General features: G+C 39.8%; 1 protein-coding gene across 1 annotated transcript in view; it reads right to left on the bottom strand.

Annotated features, from left to right (window-relative positions):
- Positions 1-19,754, bottom strand: part of LOC122795855 (xanthine dehydrogenase-like) — a 5,725,158-nt gene that overhangs the window by 3,667,459 nt on the left and 2,037,945 nt on the right. Inside the window, exon 17 of the mRNA XM_044064255.1 lies at positions 18,396-18,557. Coding sequence (XP_043920190.1) covers positions 18,396-18,557 — 162 coding nt within the window. The remainder of the gene's footprint in view (positions 1-18,395; positions 18,558-19,754) is intronic.

Below are 19,754 nucleotides of genomic sequence, written 5' to 3'. Positions count from 1 at the left end.
CAGAATGGGTCTCCAAGCCTTGTCCTTTCTGGGGACTAGAAAGAGCCTTGAGTAAAATCCTTGGCCTTGCTCCTGTGTAGGTACCAGTTGAATGGCTCTCATGTCCATGAGAGCTGTAATTTGTTTTTGTGCCTCTGCCCATTGATTTTGGGGCAGGTTTGGCATTCCTTTTATCCTTGGCAAGGTGTGGAAATGGAATCTGTATCCTTGCGAGATAATGTCTAGGACGCATTTGTCCTTTGTGATGATGCGCCAGTTGTCTGCAAAAAGTGCTAATTTTCCTCCCAAGGGAGGTGCCAAGAGAGCTTTGATTGGCAGTTTGAGGTTTAAGTCATTGTGTTTGTCTTGTAGTAGTTTGGGACCTGTCTTCTCTCTTCTGTGTTGCAGTGCTCCATTGGCGAGGTTTGTAAGGGATTTGTACTTGACCTCTGCCCCTTGGGCGTCTGTATTTACTCCTATGTGGTCTATCAGAAGCTGGAAAGGACCAATTTTTGTTGGCCAATTTCTGCTGAAGCGTTGGGGTTGTACCTGTAAGAAATCTTTGACCGTCTGCATAGATTTTGCCTTATCCTCCATTTTCTTTAAAACCTCTTCTGCTTTACCTCCAAATAAGACATCCTGCTGTAAGGGTGCATCTAGTAACTTTGCTTTAACATGATCAGGCAGAGTTTGTTCCTTTAACCAAGCATGCCTACGTATAACAGACCCAGTGACAGCTGCTCTACAGGAAGCTTCCAAGGAATCAAATCCACATTGTAAAGTATGTTTGCCCACCTGTTCAGCTGCATGCAACAGATCCTGCATTTCCTTGAATTCAGACTGTTGAGGGTGCGTGCTCATCTTTTTTTTTTTATTTGAGACATTAGGAATTGCTGGTATTTCAGCATGTGAAATTGACAATTTAGTGCTTTCATAGCTAGAGTAGCTGAGGTGTAAACCTTCTTCCCCCACCTATTTAGTGCTCTGGAGTCCCTTTCAGAGGGTACAGGATTTTTAGCCATGGAAGCCTTAGCCCCTTTGGGACCCTGGGAGATAGTCTCTGGGTCAGCAACAGGGCTTTTGTAAAGGAATCTGGGTCAGCAACAGGGCTTTTGTAAAGGAATTTGTGTGAGTCAGGCACTCAATAATATCTGTCTGGTTTGGCTGGAGCAGGAGGCAGAAAATCTGGATTTAGACTAGATTCTATGTAAACATCATCCACAATGTCTAAAACTGGAGGGATAGCAAGTGGTCTGTGCTGGGGGTGTAAAAGAAACTCTCGGAGCCTTTTCTTTGAGTCGGAGTAGTCCTGACCTTCCAAGTGGAAATGTTCCCTCATGGCATGTAAGGTTTCCCCAAAGGAATAGTCTTCAGGGGGAGAAGCTGAGGAAATGGAATCTTCAGCATCAGAATCTTCATAAGGGGGAAAGGAGTAATCCTGTTCCTCAGAGGAGCCTGAGGAAATCAAATCTTCAGCCATTTTAAGCATCTGTTTCTTAGGCATGGGGCCTTGAACTGGAGACTGATGTGCAGTCTTTTTTGATTTTAGAGGAGTCTTAAGCTTAGCATAAGATTTTATGGTGAGAGTAGTCGGTCTGAAGACACCTTCAGTAACCAAAGGTGTTTCCACAGCACCGGCTTCTCCTTCTGCAATGTTGTCGGTAGGGCCTAAAGAAAATGGCTGCGTCGGCCTAAAACTCTCTGCTTGAGAATCCGAAGTGGACTGGGGTTGCAATTCTGCAGTCACCAGGGGCTGCGTAGGTGCCTCACTGAAAACCGGAGAACTGGCGACCAGCCCAGCTGAGGCCTCGGAGTCTGGCTTGGATCTAGGCTGCCTGTCTTTATCTTTGTGCTTTTTATGCACACCGGTAGTCGGTTGCTCCTACGGCATAGTGTAATTAAATTTCCTACCGAAGTAGTGTCGTGCGAAATCAAAGCGTCACTTTATAGTTCGCTTATTGAACCTAGCACAAAACCGACAACCAGTGACATCGTGGTCTGGGCCCAGGCAAGGTATACAATAAGAATGAAAGTCCTTATGAAGTATTTGCTTCCAACAAGAAATGCAATTGTTAAGTTTTTCTGACATCGGACTGAGGCAAGAAAAGGTTCCCCAACGGGGTACTTAGCTTTGAAGACTTCGGACTGAAATTCGATTCGAAAATCTCAGGAGTCGGCCGAAAGGCACTTGTGAACTGCTTCTGCTTCAGGCACCGCACGGCAAGAAAGACTGGAGAAAATGGCGTCGGATGCCTCTTATATACCCCTGGCGCACTGACGTCAGGGAAGAAGTGACAGCAACCGATGCCGGTCCAAGACTTTGGAATTCAGGCCGACTGCGGGACGGCCTGATGACAGGATAACCCAAGTGTGATGACTGCAGCAGGGTAACACGATGAACATCACAAATGTTTAGTTTCCTAATGTACCTAAGTTGGATTTGTAATTGTCCTTTGGTTCAGATAATACCCGCGGTGGTGGTGCTGCGGTAGCGTTGTTGCCTCACAGTATGACGCTGTCTCGATCGATTCTCAGCTAGAGCGTCTTCTGCATGGAGACATGCGTGAATGGGTGTACCTTCGTTTTAGGTTGTGCATCAGGGCTGGTAACTCGGCACGTAAAAATCAACTACTGATCATTAGCGGACAGGAGTTCCGCTGTGGCGACCCCTAATCGGGAAAAGCTGAAAGACACAAACAAACAAACTTTGGTTCAGATAATACCCCAAGTTTTTAGGCTACTTTTGTAGACCAAATAGTATTTCACAAGCTTTAAGAGATATTTCTGATATTATTCTTGATATGTATTTTTTAGTATGCCATATACTTACTGTTTATATTCTTTTATTGCAGAGCTTATTTATGTTGATGGGCCATCATTTTGGTATACTTTTTAATTTCCCATTTTATTTGCATTTGGTTGGGACTACCACCTCTATACATTTATATAGATGGGCATGCAATGCCTTTAAGGCAACATTAGGGCTGATGCTGTGGATTTTGAAACTTCATGCTGCGGTAGCGTTGTCGCCTCACAGTAAGACGCTGTCCGGTTCGATTCTCAGCTAGAGCGTCTTCTGCGTGGAGATATGCGTGAATGGGCGTACCTTCGTTGAAGGTTGTGCGTCAGGCCTGGCAAGCCGGTACGTAAAAATCAACTGCCAATCATTAGCGGACCGGAGTTCCGCTGTGGCAACCCCTAACCGGGAAAAGTCGAAAGACACAAACAAACAATCATAGAATTTATGTGGATAGTACATTTGAAATCCTTGAATTCTGAGATATTGGATTCAGGGGTTGAGAGATTCTGAAGGATCACTAGTTTATGATCTGACTTATGCAGGGGATACCATAGGAATAGTGAGTAAAAAGATATATTCTCAAGGACCAGATGAAGAACATCATTGTCCTCTAGTGGATTTGTTAACAATCTTGTCCAGTAAAACGTAAGAAATACTGAAACAGATGTTTAAATGAACGTTTAATCCACAGTTTGAGTGCTTTCATTCCTCTTAGTAGCAGAACTTCATCAGAAACATGGCAGCCATTTTGTTACAAAGTTTTAATAGCCTCAAAAGCACCAAAACTCTAAGCATTTAAAGGCACACACTCTCAAAAAAACTTGCAAACTTATAAAAGCATTAGACATACCAAAAACATCATAATAAAAACCCTAACGGTAAAAATACTAATCAATACATTTAATTAATGCAAAATGTTAAAATACTGTCATAAAATAAAAAAAAAATCAAGCAAATGTAATCAGATGAAACGCAGTCAGATAAAGTACAGTAAACTCTCAGTTAACCAGCACCCATGGGGATTGGTAGATGCCGGACAACTGTAGTTTCTGGTTGCTTGAGAGTTACTATTAAAATAGGCCGGACTAATACTGTAGCCTATACTACTTGTTTGGCTTGACTTGTTCTCAGATTGGGGAGAGAGGGAATTTATTCCTATCTTCCTTTTTAAAACTCTAAAACTCTAAAAACGTAAGGTGTTTCTGCGGGGGAAAACAGAAAGTGCAACACATGAAAATTGTGCTGTATTTCTTCAACATTTTTTGCCGGTTGCTTGAGTTCTGGTTAACTGAGAGTTTACTGTAATTGTACTTTGACAGCTTTGATTTTTAACATAGGCTTAATGGAAATAACATCATTAATGCCTGGTGGGCTAAAGGCGTTAAGTAACAGTTGCAAGAACACTTCTCTTATTTCAAGAATTATTTCCCAACCACTCCCACTATTACTAGGTGTAACTTTTTCAAGAGTACTAAATGCAAACTTTTTAAAATCACAACATATAACTGAGTGTTTACATAAGACATTAGCTACAAGTCCTTTACTGATCACACAGTTATGTTGGTAAATTATGTTCCGTAAAGGTCCTACTGTCTTGGCAACATAAAATGTCGGAGAACAGGAAGCAATGTATACTACATCCTTAGTAGCAAAATTATAATGTCCCTTCACTGAAAGCAATCTGGGGTATCCAGACACTGAGAAATATGTCCCCTGTAAAATATACATTCATTGCTTACACGTCCCACAATATTCCATGACCCAATTCTTGTTTGATACATTTTGATTCTCATGTTTTTTTTTTTCTAAAACAGCCTTTAGATTATTATTGTTTTTATACACAAAGTTTGGCTGCTGCCCCAACTGGTCAAGCAGCCCAAAAGCACCAAATACTGTCTTCCAGAGACATTCAATAACTTTTTTTAGGGAAGAAATTTCAGCATTATATTGAATAACAAAATCCTGAGCTGAATACATACTCCCAGTATTCTGTTAACAGTCACATCCTTGGGACAAAAAACACAACGGTTGAAATGAGTCTATAATAAGAACTAGCTGGCAACTTGAATAAAAGACTGATTGCAAGAAAAGACATCTAAAGGGTGTACTGGATGTTCTGAAGAGAACTTAAGGGGCAAGGTGGCTGCTGGCAACATTTTACTTAACAAATAAGAAACACAACTTCAAGAGATAATGGTAAAAACAGGGCACTCTCTGCTCAGCATCTTCCAAAGTGTAAGGGCTGAAACTGGAGCACAGCAGGGTGGAGAGACAGAGATGGGAAACACAAAGCTGCAGAAGAGAGGAGAGTTACTTAGTGTCCAGCTACGTTACAGGTGACATAGTTCAGTAAAGGCTATTGTATACTACCAGCCATTGCAAGTTAATATATTTGCATGGAAGGGAATTCTGCATGGCAGAAAAGCAGCACCGTGACAAATTTAACTAGCACAGTCTATACAAACGAGTTAAAAGGAGTCTGCACCTGTCAATAATTACATGGCTGACTTTTTGGTAACTGTTAGGACTACAACAGAACTGAAATATTTGAAGACAAAATAAAGCAGGCATTTTAAGACAGCAGTAAAACCCACTCCTAACCCTAGACATACAATACATTTCTTAGCACATTGTATTGTTAAACCAAAACATTCAAGTTGTGTTTAAATTAATTGCACTCAATCAGTGAACGTCATTAAAAATATTCACGGCACTAATATCAGCAACTTCATGAAATTTTACTTTATCCAGAAACTGCTCAACAGTTTAAAGTTATACCAGTGGCATGAAAACACAATAGCTGAGTCAAATTTATTGCCCCCCCCCAGTAATAGAAGGGTATTTTATCCTCACTGGTGACCACTGACATTCTGCACTAGCAAATAAAAAGTAAAATGTCAAAGTCCTCTTAATAAATTCAAATTAGCTTTCTGGCTAGAAAATAATATGCCGTTTGAAATAAATATATATGTGAACAACAATGACATTTTTAGCTTACCGCTAATTAGTGTGAGAATCTATAACCTACAAGGAAAATGTTTTTTCCCTGTATCCTATTATCCAGACTTAAAGTCACCACATAGAACAATTATGCTGTGTAAAATGTGCACCCGCTGTTCCAGTTTTTCATCTTCATTTCCTTTTAGCTTAAGTCAGTGTGGCCATATTCCCACACAAACTGACTGGCTACATAAATACTAAAGAAATTAAGGCAGCCAATAAAGAAATTACACAGATATTGTTTTTTAAGACAAAACCTTTTATCTTCTGCAATGTAATGAAACCCACAAAACCACAGTGATCTCTGTGGACAAATCTTGCAGTCACAGACAGACAATGTTCAAAATCATTTTTCACAGCTGTACTGTTTTGGCTTTTTATTGCTGATACTCTAGAGCTTTTACAATTATAATACAATCATTTTCTAAAATGCAAGCTGCACACAATCAACTCTCTAAGAACTGCAATTTTAGTCTTGACAGACAATTGGTCTCTTATAAGACAAAAATCAAAGACAGTATTCTTTGTAAACCCCTTACAGTTCAACAATTCATTAGCTGCGCCCACATACGGGCATTGCCTTGAAGAAAAGAATAGCTTCCTGCCAGATAGGTCAGCACACTTAAGTTGAATCCCTCATTGCAACCACAGTGTCACAATCTTACACTTATATTAAATGCAAAACGAATCATCTGAAATTCCTCATGTGAGTACAGCAATGTGAATTACCACAATGCACATCTACATTGTTCTGCAGCATCAGCACAGATGTAACTAAACAAACCAAAAGACTGCTGTTCTGCTACTGCTATTGCTACTGTTATCCTCCTGTTCTCATGAAAATCAATTGCACATCTAAAAACCCCTTAACTAGCACAGTACCTTTAGTGCAGGGATATATCATACCTACCTGGTCTTGCACATGCATATGACATACACAGTCCCGTAGCAAAGCTTCCCAGCTAACCCTTTGTACTATCCATTTAGAAGAACTACTTCATAGGTTCATAGGTTCATAGGTTCATACTAGGCTATCTGCCCAAGGGCATTTATAAGCCTAGCCCATAGTTATGTGGCTTTTGCCACCCCTTTAGTTTGAATAAAAACTATGCCTATCATTTTTCTGTGCCTCTGTCAAGCAGTGACACTGAAGTAATCCCTGGGGTATATCTGCGATCTCCCATCCATTGGTCAAGATTCCTCTTGAACAAGGCCAGCGAGGTGCTCTGCCTCACATGTACCGGGATTTTGTTCCACAGCATAGGGAGTCTCTGAGTGATGAATCTGTCCCTCCAGCACGTTCTATTTATAACCGTGTCAAGGTTTAAGTCTCCCGCCCTTGTGGTTCTGAGGGATCTAAATTTTTTGAGGTGAAGCATATTCATCAAATCTGGGTTTGACATGGCCTTATATGTCAGGCACAGGTCACCTCTGAGCAAGCGGTATGAGACTGAATAGAGCTGGAGTTCTTTCAGTCGGGCAGCATAAGACATATTTTTGAGACCCTTTATCCTTTTGGTGAGGAACTTTTGGGGCCTTTCAAGCTGCAGCAGGTGTCTGGTCAGATACATTCGAGCAGGCATTGTACTCTATCATAGGTCTAATGAGTGATGAGTACAGGGGACGATGACCTCCCTTGATCTAGATGTGAATCCCTTCATGATCAGGTGGGCGATATAGAAGGTTTTCCTAACTACTTTAGCAACATGAGTGTCAAACGAAAGGCTACTGTCAACTTGGGTCCCCAGATCCCTGATGACTTTTTCTGTGCTCAGTGGATTGCCACCTATATGGTAGCTAGGGGTAACCTTGTTTTTCCCGAAGGGTATGACTATGCATTTTTGGCGTTTAACTTCAGGCCATGGCTCTGGCACCAGTTATCCGCTTTCTGTGAGGCCCTTCTGGAGGATATCTGTGTCAGATGTGTTTTCGACTATGGCGCCAGTTTGCAGTCATCTGCAAACTTTGTCAGCCATAACCCTCCTGTGTTTGCTTGTACTTCAGAAAAGTAGATGCAGAACAAGAGTGGACCCAGGACTGAGCCCTGTGGGACACCACTTGTGACAGGCTTTGAGTCTGACATGGCTCCAGCAACTCTGACCCTGTGGGTTCTGTCACTTAGCCAGTTTGCAACCCATCCTGTGATGTATGGGTTTACATTCAAGCTGATGAGTTTTTCGATGATACCTGAGTGGGGTATTGTGTCGAAGGCCTTTGCCAGGTCGAGGTAGGCTGTATGGACTGCCTTTCCTCATCAATGACCTTGGTGACTGTCTCAAAAAGTCAACCAAGTTTAAGAGGCAGGATCTGCCTTTGACAAAGCCAAACTGGGTTGGATCCAAAGTCTGCAAGTTCCCTATGTCTTTATTTATGAGTTCCATTATGATCCTCTCCATGGCTTTGCAGATAAGGCTTGTCAAGCTAATGGGGCGGTAATTTCCAGGGTCTGTGGAGGCACCGCCCTTATGAAGTGGGACCACAGTCGCCGTGGCGCCACTCCTTGGGTACGTATCCTGAGGTGAGGCTAAGATTAAACAGCTGTCCTAACTGTGGGTTTAATTCCTCGTTGAGTTCATGAAGCACACAGCCGGGACACCATCCGTCCCATGGATGCTGTGTTTTTGCCTTAGTGAGGGCAGTTCTCACCTGGGCGTTGGAGATGTTTGGGGCTACAATCCTCTGGAATAGATATCTCTCCTTTGGGGAGGGGAGAAGTTTGCACTGAACCTGTCAGCCAGTATGTTAGCAATGTGTGTAGGTTCAGTAATTTTCACATCATTTTGAACTAATTCTGAGCATATCTGGGAGTTTCCTCCTAGGTTTCTAACATAGCTAAAGAAGGCCTTATGATTGTCTTTAGAGTCCTTGGAGATTTTTCTCTCAAAATTTGCCTTGGATGATTTTATGAGAGCTCTTAGTTTTTACTTATAATGATCAAAGGTGTCTTACCTTTCAAGGATTTTGCTCTATCTTGTAGTAGCTTCCTCCTTTTGTTGTAGAGCTTGTTTATGGCTGGGGTCCACCAGACTGGACGCTTGCCTTTGGTACAGAGAGTCTTAGTTTTGTTTGGGATTGCCTGATCCATGCAGTCCTGTAGGTGCTGGTAGAAGGCATTTGTAAGTGATTCAGCGGTTTGAGTAATGTTTACCACTGGCTCAGGGGCCTTAAAGGAGACCACACTAGTTTTTAGAAGTGTGAAATCAGCTTTTGAGAAGTTTTTCACTGTGGTCTTTTTGTTTCAGGTGGGGGCGGGATGAGGACCTCCAGCGAGATTAGTTTATGATCTGATCTCACCAGTGAGGGGTATACTTCGGTGTTGAACATTTTGATCCCATGTTCGTGATGATGAGATCAAGTATGTTTTCTCCTCTTGTGGGGATGGTGACTAGTTGTTCCATGGCATTTGAGTTTATGAACTCCAGGAATCTTTGGGTTAGAGTGTTTGGGCTTGAGTAGTGTTCCCAGTCTATATTAGGGTAGTTGAAGTCACCTAGTATGATGGTGTTTGGAGATACATTTATCCTCCAATGTTTTCAGGAAGGCCATGTGAGGTTCCTGAGTTTGAGAGGGTGGCCTGTAACATGCTACAAATTGCAGAGCAGTCTTGCCTATGGTTAATTGCACCTGGATGGTCTCCGATGCATCGTGCGTTGCCACCAACCTTGAGGTGTGGGTGTCCTTTATGAATATGGACACCCCCCTTCCTTTCTTGCTGTTGTCCGGATTTTGGGGCCGAACGCATGATATGAGGTGAAACCTGTTAGTGCTGGGGTGCTCTCAGGAGCCTTGAACCAGGTTTCTGTCACAGCACAGACATCGATGTTCTCCATATTGAGAAGGGCCTCGAGTGCGTGCATCTTGAGAGTGAGACTTCTGGCATTGAGCAGCATTACCCTTAGTTTTTTCCTTTTGGTGTTCTAGGGTGGTAGGTTTAGAATTTGAGCCTTGCCTAAAAAGGCACTATGGGGTGGCAAGAGCCTTTGCCAATATCCGGAAGCCCAGGGGTGACAGGTGCAAGCCGTCCCTTGTGAAGCAGCGTGGCTTGTCCAGCATGTCATCCCAGGCAGACAGACATTGGATCCCCTTTGAATGACACCAGAATTTAAGCCAATTATTAAAGCTGATCATCTTATCACTGTATTGTGGCATCATTCTAGGTGAAGGTAGGATACTGCTCAAGGTCAGGGTCATACCTGCCTGGGCTACATAATCAGAGAGCTCCTCGATGTCCCTTTTCATGTAGTCCAAGGAGGTACATCTCAGGTCGTTGACACCAGCGTGGACAATGACTGAGTCGCACTTGTACCTGCTGTTGAGAGACCTGAGTGCTTGCGTTATGTGGCGGATTCTAGCGCCCGACAGGCAGCTTACTGTGACCTTCTCCTTACTCAGTCTGGTGAGCGGGACATCAGTGTGTCTGACTATGGAATCACCAATGACAAGTGTGTCTGGCATTTTGTTTGGCCTTAAGGGCTGTGACTGTTTGACACTCTGACTGTGTGGTCTATGTGTTGCATGTGTTGGGTCGTGAGGTGGTAGTTGTTTGGGTGTCTGCTTTGGTGGCCTCTGCTGTTTTGGTAAATTATTGATCAGAGCCTCCGAGTATGTCTTTGTGTGAGTATGTGTATGATTTGAAGTTGTGATGGTACCATGTGTGACTGGGTATGTATTGTGTGTGGTTACCTTCTCCTCCTGTCTGGTCTTGCCAGTCCTATGTTGAGAGAGCTCAGCCTCCAGTTTGGCCGTATAGTTGCATCTCTCGCATGTATTTGTGTTTTGTGGGAGGAGGAGAGGATTGTTCAGGTACATGAGGCAATTGTAACATTGCCTCAATATTCCCAGGTTCACCAGTTGAGCTGGAGAGGACACTAGCAACTGATCCCTCGACATACTAGAAGTAGTAGATAAAGAGACTTTCAAAGGACTCCGGGGGAAGTGGGTTTTAGGCTGGTGGGGTACTATCTATAATAAGAGTGCTTTATCAAGGTGCAAGTACTGTAGGAGTAAGTGCTAGGCTTTACAGATAGAGAATAGTCTACTTGGGAATCAAGTAGAGATGAACTTTTCAGTTATAGGATATGCTGGTTAGATCAGCAGTCAGCAGTACAGCTCGAGGAAGGTAGTTCTAAGGGAAAATTTGAAGAGTGGAATTTAGATGGCCCGAATAGTTAACCTTGTTTAACCGCCACTGCTCTTGTGTGCAACAGTGGCAACTCCGCGCTAACGCGCGTTTAGCGTGTTTTATAGCAGGGGGCTAAAGGGAGCTAGGAATTGGCCCAAAACGACCAATGGACTACTAGTTTCTGGCTGAAACTTCACCAAATCGGACAGAAAGGCCGCTCAGTGCCTCCCACTCCCACTGGTAAGCAAAAAAACTTCCCTCCTCCCTAATAAGGCAATGGATCAGTAACAGGAACTATAAACAAAGCCCAGGGATCAGCAACTCTGAAACTGGACTACTCTAGTTCAGTAAGGCGGAAAACAAGAGATTTTTTGTTTTATTACAGAGATAAGGAAAAACAGACAGTAAATGCTATAAATGCTGTAAATCGGCTAGCGCACTTTAGTGTGTAGCCTACAGAAACAATTTGCAACAATTAGTAACTTAAAGTGCAATAAACAGTGTAAAATGCAGAAATCACTTAAAGTAGCAGTAAAACAGGCGAAATGCAGTCGCTAGCTTAATAACAGTGGGAAAGCCACAAAAATACTTATATCTGGTAGAAAGTCACTCTTTTAGCTCTCTGCTGCTTGGATCACTCTGCAGGCCACCACGAGGATCTGTGCTGAGTTGGTACAAGCTGGAAAACGCGTGTTTAGCGTGTTTTATAGCAGGGGCTGAAAGGAGCTAGGAATTGGCCCAAAACGACCAATGGACTACTAGTTTCTGGCTGAAACTTCACCAATTTGGACAAAAAGGCTGCTCAGTGCTTCCCACTCCCACTGGTAAGCAAAGAAACTTCCCTCCTTCCTAATAAGGCAATGGATCAGTAACAGGAACTAAAAACAAAGCCCAGGGATCAGCAACTCTGAAACTGGACTACTCTAGTTCAGTAAGGTGGGAAAACAAGAGATTTTTTTTTTTTTTTTACAGAGACAAAGAAAAAAACAGACAGTAAATGCTATAAATGCTTTTAAGCGGCTAGCACACTTGAGTGTGTTAGCATACAGGTAAAATTAAGCAACAAATAACTTTTTAAGAGTGCAAAACAGTTAATCAACACAAAAACAGTTTAAATAGAATGCAGAGCTGTATAAACAGGCTAAGATGCAGTCGCTAAGCAGTAAATATTCAAAAAGCCAGAAAAAAAAATACTTAAATCAGTTATAACAAATGCTCTGAAATATACTGTATATTTCCAATATGTTTGAGAAGGACAGTCAGAACACAAGAAGGTTCAGGCGAAAAAGAAAAAAAAAAGTTTTGTTTTACTTTTTGAAAAGGGAAAAAGGAGGAACAGAAGGCCTTATCAAATGTTCTCTATGTATTAAGGAGAATGAGCTAATGACACTAGATTGGGAGGTGTGTCACAGTAGGGGCGGGCAACTGCAAAGCCACCAAGTATAGCACTACAGAGTCAAATGAAATTTTTTAAACAGATAAGGATTTGTGAAGATTCTGAATAGACAAAGTGCTTTATATATATTAAATTATAAAAACAGTAATCTGTAAAAATAATCAAAATATACTTATATTTTGTAGCTCAGTTGCGGTCAAACAACTTCTCCAGCTTGCACTGTGTGCAAACACAAAGACCAGAACAACAACTTTTTTTTTTTTTTTTTACAAGAACACAAAAGAACCAGCCCCCACTAGCCAAGAGATAATTACACAGAGTAAATGTTTCAGTTTATACAATAGCCTAAGACAGAAAAGCACTACAGAGTCAAATGAAATTTTTTAAACAGATAAGGATTTGTGAAGATTCTGAATAGACAAAGTGCTTTATATATATTAAATTATAAAACAGTAATCTGTAAAAATAATCAAAATATACTTATATTTTGTAGCTCAGTTGCGGTCAAACAACTTCTCCAGCTTGCACTGTGTGCAAAGACAAAGACCAGAGTCAAGAGGAAATCTATCTCTAGCATTAGGGGTAGAAAATAGCTAGCCAACAGAAACTAAAATACCCTTAGATTTTATTAAAAAAAATATATATATATTGTCCACACACACACACACAAATATATATATATATATATATATATATATATATATATATATATATATATATATATCTAGATCTAGGACGTTTGCTCGAATGAGCAAACGTCTGAAGCCATAATAACTGAACACACTTTAACGAAAGCACTTTTATCGAAAAAGCGCGTTCATTAAAGTATGTTAAAAAAAAAAAAAACACTAACATTTTTGCAAGGGGGCTTTGCCCCCCTGCATCCCCCACCCCCCTACTTTAATATTCTCCCTCCGAGACCGCACTACAGTGGGGAAAAGGAAATTTCCCTTACCTGCACTGTAGTACAGCCTCTGCAACAGGCATACTTAAGAGAAAGTGCTTCTTCGGTGAAAAGCACTTATGCCCAGCCATTTGGGTTTCGGTCGTTTGCTCATTCGAGCAAACATCTGGAACCCAGAAATATTTATATATATATATATATATATATATATCTATATCTATATATTTTTTTTTTTTTTTAAACACACTAATGTGAGCTGTTGATATGACAAAGTTAAAACCATGAAGTGAGATTCTAAAACAACCACATAAACGCATCAAGCAAGAAGTAACAGAAATAGGGTGCATTTTAAATTTGGTCACTCTGTAGCCATCCAGTTAATAAATAAGTTGTAGTGCATGACGTGTGGTGAATATGCTCCAATATCATGAAAAAGACAAACCAGTCAACTGCTTCTAGAGTGTGAGACCAGATCTTAACAACTGTTATGGACCCCTGCTTAATTTGTTAAGATCAGGTATTGAGCTAGGCGGTTAAACCTACCAGTAGTGACCAGCAAAGGACAGTGGCAGCACTAAAAACAGACTTGTTTCTGCCTGCTGTATGCAGTAATAACCTGTCCCTGACTTTCTGTAACATAACAATAATGCGTTCCATTGTCTTTCTGACAGTGCTCACTAAGTGCTTTATGACTTTAAAAAATAGCCAAACACTTACTGTTTTTTTCTGTAGCTAACAGCAACTAGTACATGGAGCACATAAAGCTCCATGCACTGCAAGTAAGTATGACTGGGTCTCCGATCATAACCCAATATTATTTGTCCTCAACACTGAAGCCAAGTTTCACCTCTTGAGTTTAACTCTTGAGGTGCATTTCTTGGCATCCATGTCTCAAATAAGGGGAGACACAGTCAGAATCATCTATTTTACAACTACAGTGCAATATAATGGGATGGCAGTTAAACCGGAAGTCATTACGTTCAAACAGTCAATGTCCCTAATGTGTTTCTCAAGAAAGATAAAGAATCAATGGCAAAATCTCCTTCACTCAATTTCTCCTAATTCTTGTGTTGCACAATGCTTACCATCATTTGCATCCCCCTGAGGCAACACAGTCCAAACCCAGTAATCTCTGTGGCAGAGAGGGATGAAGGCCTATCTACAACCCATCAAGCTGTCCATGCTCCAGTACTAGTTTGGGCATTTGTTGGAGAAGGTTAGAGAGGAATGAAAAAGAATGACACAAAGCTGGTCTATCCAGAGGGAGTGAGAGGTGGTTGCCTGGTAGCTTACTGTTCCTATCTAAGTGGAGGCTTGCAACTTAGCATCCTTATACAGTAAAAAGGCACAGGCAAATAACAGAGCAATCAGAGTTCCTATTGAGGTTACCAATTTCTGCAGGTAATGTTTCCCCTCAAATAGGAAAAGATTATTTATCAAAGATAACTTTCCTGAAATTGACCACCACTGAATAAATTTGTTCTCATAATTAGCATAAGTGTATAGTGACCACTACATACTTTCTAAATTATAGTCATGGGAAATATTAGCCTACGACGAGTTAAGAATATGAGGGACATCATTCCTTGCTACTCATTGCCATATCTTTATCTGAAAAGAAAAATAAACACAACTTCTAGTGAACTGAGTGAGCCCAGACAGCTTCAGGACAAAACCTAAGAAGTCTGACATAAATTCTATGAAGTAAGTAATTCTGACCACTATTATTACAATAATAGCAATAACCATTTGTTAACCAGGGAGGCCCACTGGACACACAGTCCCTTTTCTGGGGTGGCCTGGCACTAATGCCTGGTTAAGTGGCTTGCTCAAGGTCACAGTAGGCAAACGAAGACTGAGGGAATTAAACTCTGTATCCCCAGAACTACAAATTCAAAGGGTTAACCGTATGCTCCAACTATTACACATTTGCCAGATAAATCCAAATGGAAAGGCAGAACACACTTTGGAGAACTTTTTGATAAATTATATATCTAAGGTAAATTAAAGTTGTTCCACCCAAACACAGAAATAATTCCTCAGATATTATTAAAAAATAAACCATTATCAATAGTTTCATATAATAAAATCAGTTTTAGTTTTGTCAGAATTTTTATAGTTGACTGAATTATTTAATGTAGCTTTCACTCTATCTAAAATAATTTTCTAACTTTTACCAGTGGCTTTCATAAAGATATTATCATTGCCTCATGAACAACAGCTTTATGCTCATTCTATGTTAGGCTAAGGTGTTGAAATATGTCAGTTCTAATACTTCAAACAACTATCTCATGAATATCCAGAAGCAACTTAACTGTTGAATATAATGGCAGTGTACAATCTATATTCATAGAATATAGCGTTTCCAGTAAAACAGGAGCATCATCAAATAAAGCTTTCAAATGTAATTTCTTCATGTACAAATAAGAGTCAAGTATAATCTTGCTCATATCAATATTTAATTATGGCACAAAATTCAAACCTTTAAGTAATAATTATAATTCAGTTTCACTGAATATACAGTTTGAAAGATTTTAAATCACCTTCCTTACCTATATATTCTCTGAAACCTTTTACTTATCAGCTGCTGGTTGTCCTTTACTTTGTAATCTCCCCTCCTTATCCCATAGCTGAGCTTCTAAAAGGTCAAAAACAGTTACTGCATGGAGCAAAGCATGATGGGAACATCACATCAGGAAAGAAGGGGTGCTAAGTTAGAGTACAAGACTTGCCTATGACTGAGTAATCTAGTTAGAGTCTTCTTCTGTCTGCTTTTGGTACAAATGATCAGGAAACATGCAGAGCTTATTCACAGCTTCCCATCAGGTCATACTTCTGCACGTGAACCTGGGTCATAGACCATACATTGTTTATCATGGCATTTACCTTTAATTTGTAAAGTGACACAGAAAATAAATACTTAACTTGAAAGAAAACTTGATGGGCTGATTGGACTACTTGCCTTATAGAATAAAGATGGTGTCACTATATAAGATGGTCTTGGAATACTTCACTTGACAAAGTAATGGGGAAGTGAGCTTAACTATTTACATCCCTCTTAGATTAGTCTCGGAGCAGTCAAACTAAACAGAGAAACAGAAGGCGGGGGGAGGGGGGTAACAGCAAGAAAAGAATAATCTGGCAAAAAGGAATACTGGAAAATGATGAAGCCCCTACATACAATGGTTCAAACATATAAAAACACCATGCCAGAACTAAAACCTGTTGCCTCAATCCTTAAAGAATAAATGGTAAAGAAATATAAATGAGCTTAATGAGCAAGATGGTTGCATCACACGAAAGGAAGTGCACTGTCAGTTTTCCTAACAGGGTTTGGGCAAGAGGGGTTTCTCCATATACATATTCTAGAGTGCACCTCTTGCTTAAAGGATATGGGCTTAGTAACTCATGCAGACATTTGGATGCCATACAGGAATATCATTGAGACAAACATATTTCTCCTGCATATTTCTGACAAGTCATCCTCTGCTCAGCTCTCTAAGCCAATCTCTCTATTTTATGCCCAAAAGCTTTGATGATGATAACTGAAATCTGTTGCTGGATCAGTTCAGCTGAAAAAGAAAGGGCAACAGAAGTAAAAAAGGAAAGCTGTACATATTAAGGAATGTAAATATTTCCAGTAATGGAAGGAGCAGCAAGAGATGACAACTAGCATATTATAAGACATACTAATGGTTGTAGTATGAGTTGTCAGTTTATTCATTAAATGTAGATAAGAAAAGTGTTGCCATAGATTGTTAATCTGAACTATTTATTTTAACTTGTATCCTGAGAATATTTAAACTGATTGTAGATAATATCTCTCAACTTATTAGCGAGATAAATTTGGAAAACACCAAAAATAAAAGGGGGGACAGATTTTAAATATTGCTCTTATGAACCTAGAAAGTTGCTAAAATAACAGGTTTTGAGTTAGCATACATTTTCTGAAGGTTATGAAATTAGAAAGTCAAATGTCTGACATTGTTCAGTTACTTCAGTCCCCAACTGTTTGCCAGAAAACCACAAATTTTAACAGATCAAAAATATGAGGCAAAAATCTAGGCATTCTGCAATATTCTGGACATTTGCAAGGTAGAGTTATGTTATTTATAAGTAACTGCTCTAAGGGGCACCTCATGTAAGGAAAGAACTATTAATCCCAAATAACCACAATGCAGTGGGATGGGGTAAATCAGAATGTAAAATTGTCAAGAGCTGCAATATACTATCTCCATATTTGTTTTTACAGGAACTTTATCGTTGCACAGTATGCACATCAAATAAAATAATTTTAATAAAATATGTAATCATACTTTTACCCATACACATTTATACCTCTTACATCATATGAAGAAATGCCCATATAAAAGAGTCTAAAATGGCTTCTATAAGTCCATATCACAGCATCTCATTCTTATTTTGTCATCTCACTGCCAAGTAACCATTTCCAACAAGTGACATTAAGAAGCAAGAATAATTTAGTGTTTGTCAGGGTCTGCTGCTGAAAGCAATATTTATTTCATTAGCTAAAATAAGCCAAAATAAGGTTCATCCAGCATTTTTCTAACTAAGTGATAAGACAACAATGTGATCTACATGAGAGGGATGAAGCAGAATTCAGAAACCAGTACCTTATGTGATAAATGGTGCTACAAGTGACATGGCCACCTTCAAGTGCTACACAGCTTAATACTGTACTCACTAAAAACTACTGTTTTCATGGAGTCTGCTCAGAAGTCAAACAAGAGGCCAAGATGCAGCAAGTAATAATGTGTATAACCATATGGCAAAAAGTATGTGGCAGTGAATTAGTAATGTAGCCTTTTCCAAACGGTCTTTACTAATATGATTTGTTGTGCATTTTTCCTGCTATACCGGGTTGGTTCCATTGCAATGTTTAGTCTCCTGGAATGAAAGAGATAAATCTTGCAACAGTTTTCCTTCAATTTCTATGTCAGATCTCTTTCAATACCTCATAGCACATGATAATATTATAGTATTCACCTCTCTCACTATTAAAGGTAACTAGCCATACATTTACAACACTTGTTTATTATACTGCTTATGATTTTTGAATTAATTTTTATGATGGAAACTGACAACCCAGATTATTTTCATTATTAGAGGCAATCTTACAATTACCTACTACATTTCTAAGGAAAAGTCCTACACATAATTTTGAATTGTTTACCTGAAGCTTTGCAGCAATTGTGGGCATAGGTTGTGTCAAAGGGTATTCTTCTGGTCTTGTGCTAAACACTTGCTTCCCACTTGATATGGGTCGATGCAGGACTGAGCGAGCACTTCGGTTACGAGGAGAGACAATCTGGTCACTTAGCAGGGACAGGTAGAACTAGAGTAATATAAAATATAGGTAACAGTGAAAGCAGGTTCATAAAAAAGTATTCCCAAAAAACCAAAAGTACCAGCAACTGTGGCATAAAAACAAATATTTGTATTCATGAAATATATACGAGGGTATTCTACTTGCGTATGCTCATTTTCCATAATTTTGTCAATCACATTCAGTAATTTCAAACATACTTAATATGGCTTTATTCAAACAGGCATCATAATTAACAACAAAATGTACTAAGGCAGAATTATGCACTGACAAAAGTGAAAATTCAAACAAGCTGAGATTGCTCTACACACAATTAGCATAACAGGGATACAATGACAAATTCCCCATAGTAATGAGTTTAGTAGATGAACTGAAAACAACATCAATTAGCACAGCAACCAAACAGCACCAAGATATAGGCCCATCAGTTTCACCATGTTGCTAAGTGAGAGAACTAACAAAACATTTGTTTACTTAAAGAAAGATAACTCCCCTTCCTTTCAAATCACTTAAAAAATCGCACATGTATTTTCTCCACTCAAATGTGCCCACCCTCCACATACGACATTACATAACATAAAATAACAAATCTAATGAAATGGCAGCAACTATAGTGAACAGATATACTGTTTAAATATCAAATATGTTAACCTGGTACATAGGCTGGTCTAGTGACCCTTTTCAGCCATAGCTGGGGCAACAGACAAACAACTTAAAGTATTAGAACCCTGTAAAATTTCAGACATTAGCAAATAGTTAGACAAGTTACCTTACACAGACAGAAATACAATATTCAAAACTGAGACAGTTATCTAATGTAAGTAAATGCAATATTAACAGACACAATTTTGCTACATATGTCAATGCTTAAAAAACTTTGGAGAATGTATTTTAGCGTAGGTAGCTCATCTGAAATACGAAGCAGCAAAAAGAGTTATAGAATAATGTATGTCAGTGGCCAGGAATGGTGCTACAGACATTTGGTGAAGCAGTTCTTAGCACTGCATAAATACAATGTGTTTTTAGTGACAGTCTGAAAGGGGATACGCTATGACTGTTTTGTACGTTAGAAAGGATTAAGTTCCACATGGCCGGGACAAGTTTGTGGAAGGCCTGTTTATGCAAACTAAGGTGAAGGGTGTTCATTGCAGGGAGACAGTATTGCCATCAGTGTAATTAAAAGTGGTAGCGGTGTGGTCACTGCTA

Source organism: Protopterus annectens, chromosome 2.part2, assembly GCF_019279795.1.
Source record: "Protopterus annectens isolate FY-2018-M chromosome 2.part2, PAN1.0, whole genome shotgun sequence".
NCBI classification, from domain to species: Eukaryota; Metazoa; Chordata; order Ceratodontiformes; family Protopteridae; genus Protopterus; species Protopterus annectens.
Note: the sequence above shows the minus strand (reverse complement) of the source record. Positions and strands in the feature narration are given on the sequence as shown.